We start from the raw sequence: 5,779 nt of genomic DNA, 5'->3' as shown, positions 1-5,779 counted from the left end.
GGGAACGTGCTTCCTCTTCTCTCTCTGCCTGCCTCTCTGCCTACTTGTGATCTCTGCCTGTCAAATAAATAAATAAAATCTTTTAAAAAAAAATGAAAATGAAACTAAGGTTCATATCAGTTAAATAACTCAAGATCATATAACTAATCCAAGTGACAAACTGAATTGGTAAACTTTCTAACTCCAAAACCCACAACTTTTCCACTGACTTCCCTACCTTCCAGTTTGAAGTCAGAACACCTGAATCAGCATCAGGCACTTACTGTGTGTCTTTGGGCATTTTATTTAGCTGTTTTGAATCAGGTTCTCCAACTATAAACTAGGGATTATAATACTAGCCATTCCCTCCCTCCTCATTACTAGAGATAGCAATGAGACGATATGTGAGAATATTATATATACTCTAAAGAACTACATAAAATTAAAAGAATGCTAATAAAGCAATAATCCATGCTGTGTTATTCTTTTAAATCTTCAGTGTCAGGGTCCAAGGAGGCTCAAAGGAGTTTCTACCATTTTAGCTGAAATTACTGTGAAAGCAGCTGCTGAAGTTCTTGGTGTTCAAAAGCATCTCTTTGGCAGACTATTTCCACTTGGATCCTTCTTTAGCGACTATGAACCCATTCAAAAGTAAGATAAGCAAGCACCTGTGGAATCTTCCAGTCTTGGCTGAAGATCCTGGGCATGTTGTTCCTTCACGAGGTCACTGTCTACAATTCTACTGGCCTATGGAATATGAGGTTTCTGCAATAGTGCCGGAGCCAGTGCAAGTTTTTCAATATCAAGCTTCCTCTAAGTATCTTCCACAAATTTTAGGATATAGTATTGAAGGTTGGAGATTACTTCAAAAATCTCAAAGAAGACCCAAACAGTTACTAAGCAAGCCTGTCTGTTTCATTACCCACCTTAAAGTAGATCACTGGATCCTTAAAGATGAGGCATCATCAATTCCTAGCTTATTTGCTGCCTTAAGACAGTTAGTTCGCTCCTAACCCTGATCCTGACCTTATGCCAAATACTCTAAGGCATGTGAAGATTAAAAGCCCACTACACACAGTGGTATCGCAAAATTCATTTAAGGAAGTGCCTTGACAACAAACCTAGAATACTCTTTAGCTTTCTTTCCTTTTCTTTTTTAGATTTTATTTATTTATTTATTTGAGAGAGAGAGAGAGAGAGAGAGAGAGGGAGAGAGAGAGAAACACAAGCAGAGGGAGTGGGAGAGGCAGGCTCCTTGCTGAGCAGGGAGCCCTACTCAGGACTCAATTCCAGGACCCCAGGATCATGACCCGAGCCGAAGTCAGATGCTTTAACTGACTGAGCCATCCAAACTTCCCTCTTTTGCTTTCTCTGAGGGCATTCCTTCTATGGTATTATCAGCTACTTCATTCACAAATGTTGACTTCCTTCAGAATAGAACTTCTGCAGTATTAATATTATTAGAAAAACCAGACTCTACAGAATGGGAAATACAGGAACACACCCTAATCCACAGAACAAAAATACAAAAGCCTCCTGTTTCATCTGACCTTGTCTCAGAATCAATCAGTCAAGCTTGGCATTCACAAGCCCTCCTTGCCTTATCCAAGCACTCTCATTTTCTTGGGTCCTGTATGTCTGATGAAGTCATACAGAATATAGCCACACCTTTAGAAGGACTGTCTTCAATGACATTTCTCAGCCACTGGAATGGCTCTGTTCCAGTCTACCTGGAGCGATTTGCACAGTCATCTTACAGTTTCTTGACACCTTCAGAAACAACAAGGGAGACATTGGCAGCCTCCCATTTTCCCCCCTTGAATTCAGCCAGTTGCACCTGTCAAGTCAGCTAAACCAAAAGCATCTTCATGAGCATAAGCATAAGAGACTCCTACAGTCTCTCAACAGATTCATTTATTCCTCATTTCTACAGAAACAATTTTACCTCTTGGCATGAGCATAAATACAAAATTTCTATGGGATAGGATATCTGACTCAACATGTGGGATGATTATGAAAACTCAATCTTATTCTAAGGTGACCTCATCCTTTACTCAGTTAGGTGATTTATCTGATTCCTTCCTTTCTGAGTTTCCCAAACTTGCAAATTCCTGCAGGATACAAGAAACTATGGACTCAAAGATTATAATTCTTTTTTTTTTTTTTTTTTTTTTTTTTTTTGCTGACTAGTACTGAGTCATAGGACATATAGCTTTCAGCAAATTCTTTTTTTTTTTTAAGATTTTATTTATTTATTTGACAGAGCGAGATCACAAGTAGACAGAAAGGCAGGCAGAGAGAGAGAGAGAGAGAGAGAGGGAAGCAGACTCCCTGCTGAGCAGAGAGCCTGATGCGGGACTCAATCCCAGGACCCTGAGATCACAACCTGAGCCGAAGGCAGTGGCTTAACCCACTGAGCCACCCAAGCGCCCAGCTTTCAGCAAATTCTTATGAACTAGCAAACCTTTGCCATACAACACAGTGTTTAACCCAGATTCTACTGAAATGGTGATGTCACCCATGAAACTCCAAAAACACATTGACAAGATATGAGACTATTTATAATGTTAACAGGATATAAGGAAAGATTGTGGTAGTTGCTTACTTTTTTTTTAAAGATTTAATTAATTTATTTATATATAATGTATTATTTATTTCAGGGGTACAAGTCTGTGATTCATCAGTCTCACACCTACACAGTGCTCATCACAACACATATCCGCCCCAATGTCTATCACCCACACCCTTCCTCTACCCCTCTCCACTCCAGCAACCCTTAGTTTGTTTCCTGAGATTAAGAGTCTCTTATGGTTTGTCTCCCTCTCTGGTTTCATCTTGTTTCATTTTTTCCTCTCTTCCCCTGAGATCCTCTGCCTTGTTTCCCAAATTCCACATGTCAGTGAGATCATATGATACTTACCTTTCTCTGATTGACTTATTTGGCTTAGCATAATAAACTCTAGTTCCACCCACATCATCGCAAATGGCAAGATTTCATTTTTTGATGACTGCATAATATTCCATTATATATATATACACGACATCTTTCCATAGTTTGACTATTGTGGACATTGCTGTTATAAACACTGGGGTGCACAAGCCTCTTCAGGTTACTACATTTGTATCTTTCAGATAAATACCCAATAGTGCAATCGCTCAGTGATAAGGTAGCTCTATTATCCTTTTTGAGACATCTCCATCCTGTTTTACATTGTGGGTCCCCCAGCTTATATTCCCACCAACAGTGTAGGAGGGTTTCCCTTTCTCTGCATTTTCACCAACATCTGCTATTTCCTGACTTGTTAATTGTAGCCATTCTTACTGGTGTGAAGTGGTCTCTCATTGAGGTATTGATTTGTATTTCCCTGAAGCTGAGTGATGTTGAGCACTTTTTCATGTATCTTTTGGCCATCTGGATGTCTTCTTTCCAGAAATGTCTGTTCATATCTTCTCCCAATTTCTTGATTGGATTATTTGTTCCTTAGGTGTTGAGTTAAATACATTTTTTAAAATTTTGCTTACTAGCCCTTTATCTGATGTCATTTGCAAATGTCTTCTCCCATTCTGTCAGTTGTCTTTTGGTTTTGTTGACTATTTCCTTTGCTCTGCAAAAGCTTTTTTTTTTTTTTCTTAACTTGATGAAGCCCAATAGTTCATTTTTGTCCTTTGCCTTTAGCAATGTGTCTAGGAAGAAGTTGCTGAGCTGAGGTCAAAGCGATTGCTGCCTGTGTTCTCCTCAAGGATTTTGATGGAATCCTGTCTCACACTTAGGTTTTTCATCTATTTTGAGTCTCTTTTTGTGCATGGTGTAAGGAAGTGGTCCAGTTTCTTTCTTCTACATGAGGTGGTCCAATTTTCCCAACCCTATTTATTGGAGAAACTGTCTTTTTTCCACTGGATATTCTTTCCTGCTTTGTTGAACATTAGTTGACCATAGAGTTGGGGGTCCATTTCTGAGTTGTCTTTTCTGTTCCACTGATCTATGTGCTTGTTCTTGTGCCAGTACCATATTGTCTTGATGATGACAGCTTTGTAATAGAGCTTGAAGTCCAGAATTGTGATGCCACCAGCTCTGCTTTTCTTTTCAACATTCCTCTGGCTATTCGGGATCTTTTCTGATTCCATACAAATTTTAGGATTATTTGTTCCATCTCTGTGAAAAAAGTTGATGGTATTTTTATAAGGATTGCATTAAATGTGTAGATTGTTCTAGGTAGCATAGACATCTTAACAATATTTGTTCTTCCAAACCATGAGCATGGGACATTTTTCCATTTCTTTGTGTCTTCCTCAATTTCTTTCATGAGTATTCTGTAGTTTTCTGAGTATAGATTCCTTGCTTCTTTGGTTAGATTTATTCTAGGTATCTTATGGTTTTGGGTGCAATTGTAAATGGAATCAACTCCTTAATATCTCTTTCTTCTGTCTTGTTGTTGGTATATAGAAATGCAACTGATTTCTGTGCATTGATTTTATATTCTGCCACTTGACTGAATTCCTATATGAGTTCTAGCAGTTTGTCCATAACATGATAAATGGTTTTCCACCCCCTCACTTTCAATCTGGAGGTGTCTTTGGGTCTAAAATGAGTCTCTTGCAGATAGCACACCAGTGGGTCTTGCTTTTTTTTTTTTTTTTTTTCCCAACATCACCAAATAATTTATTTGGAATCAGAATTAAAAGAACATTTGACAGTTGAGAAATGTATGTTTATTCTGATCCAGTTGTACAACTAATCTAGAACAAATTTTCGAATAAATTTTACATTATTTCTTCAAGACTGCGGTTTTTCAATGACTTCAAATTTAGGATCTTCAAATTTGAAGTCCGGGAATGTATTCATGTCTGCTTTACCATACATCTGCTTAAGCTTAAAAAGTTCCCTCTCTAGGTCTTGCTGGTATTCTGGGCCAGTGTCAACCGGTCCTCCAGATGCCTGTCGTTTAGTTCTGTATTCTCTAATCTTGTCCACGAAGAGTTTCTGTACAGGATCAAGTTCCTTATTAAATGCCACTGCTGTAACACCAATGTTCCTCCTCAAATGAACTGAGACCGCAGACCGAATGAGAGAGGACAACCCGAAGAGCCTTTGAAGAATCATGGTGATTCTTCCGAGTCACCTTGCACTCAGTCCGGAGCTGCCAGAGCCTCCGCGGCCGCCACCGTTCTACTCGGGTCTTGCTTTTTTATACAATCTGAGACCCTGTGTCTTGATTGGGGCATTTGGCCCATTTACATTCAGGTAACTATTGAAAAATATGAATTTAGTGCCATTGTATTGCCTGTAAGATAACTGTTACTGTATATTGTCTCTGTTCCTTTCTAGTCTGTGTTGCTTTTGGGTTCTCTCTTTGCTTCAGGGACCACTTTCAAATATTTCTTGTAGGGATGTTTTGATGATCACAAATTCTTTTTCTCAGCTTCTTTATTCTCCATCATTTAGTGTTCTATACCACTAATTCTCTCTTCTGCCTCATTTATCCTAGCAGTTATAGCCTCCATTTTTCACTGTACTTCATTTTGATTTCGACTTGGTTAGAATTTATTTCTCCAGAAAGGGATACCCTAGTGCCTTCTATGCTTTTTTCAAGCCCTGCTAGTATCTTTATAATTGTTATTCTGAATTCTAGTTCTGACATCTTACTAATGTCCATATTGATTATGTCCCTGACAGTCAGTACAGCTTCTTGTTCTCTCTTTTTTTTTTTTTTTTTTTTGAGGTGAGTTTTTCTGTTTTGCTATTCTGTCCAGAGAAGAATAGATGAATGAGAGAACACAATGCTAGAAGGGTAACAACGAG

The 5,779-nt window shown here is 38.6% G+C and overlaps 1 protein-coding gene across 1 annotated transcript; it reads right to left on the bottom strand.

The window, feature by feature from the left end:
• Positions 1-4,666: 4,666 nt before the first annotated feature.
• Positions 4,667-5,154, bottom strand: LOC309868570 (ATP synthase-coupling factor 6, mitochondrial). The gene has a single exon (XM_082738576.1). It carries the CDS (start codon positions 5,078-5,080, stop codon positions 4,754-4,756), a length of 327 nt encoding a protein of 108 aa, XP_082594702.1. The 5' UTR covers positions 5,081-5,154; the 3' UTR covers positions 4,667-4,753.
• Between the last annotated feature and the right edge of the window lie 625 nt (positions 5,155-5,779).

This window comes from Mustela nivalis (genome assembly GCF_964662115.1).
Source record: "Mustela nivalis genome assembly, chromosome: 7".
Classification (NCBI taxonomy): domain Eukaryota; kingdom Metazoa; phylum Chordata; class Mammalia; order Carnivora; family Mustelidae; genus Mustela; species Mustela nivalis.
The sequence above is the reverse complement of the archived record's forward strand: the minus strand, read 5'-3'. Positions and strand labels throughout refer to the sequence as shown.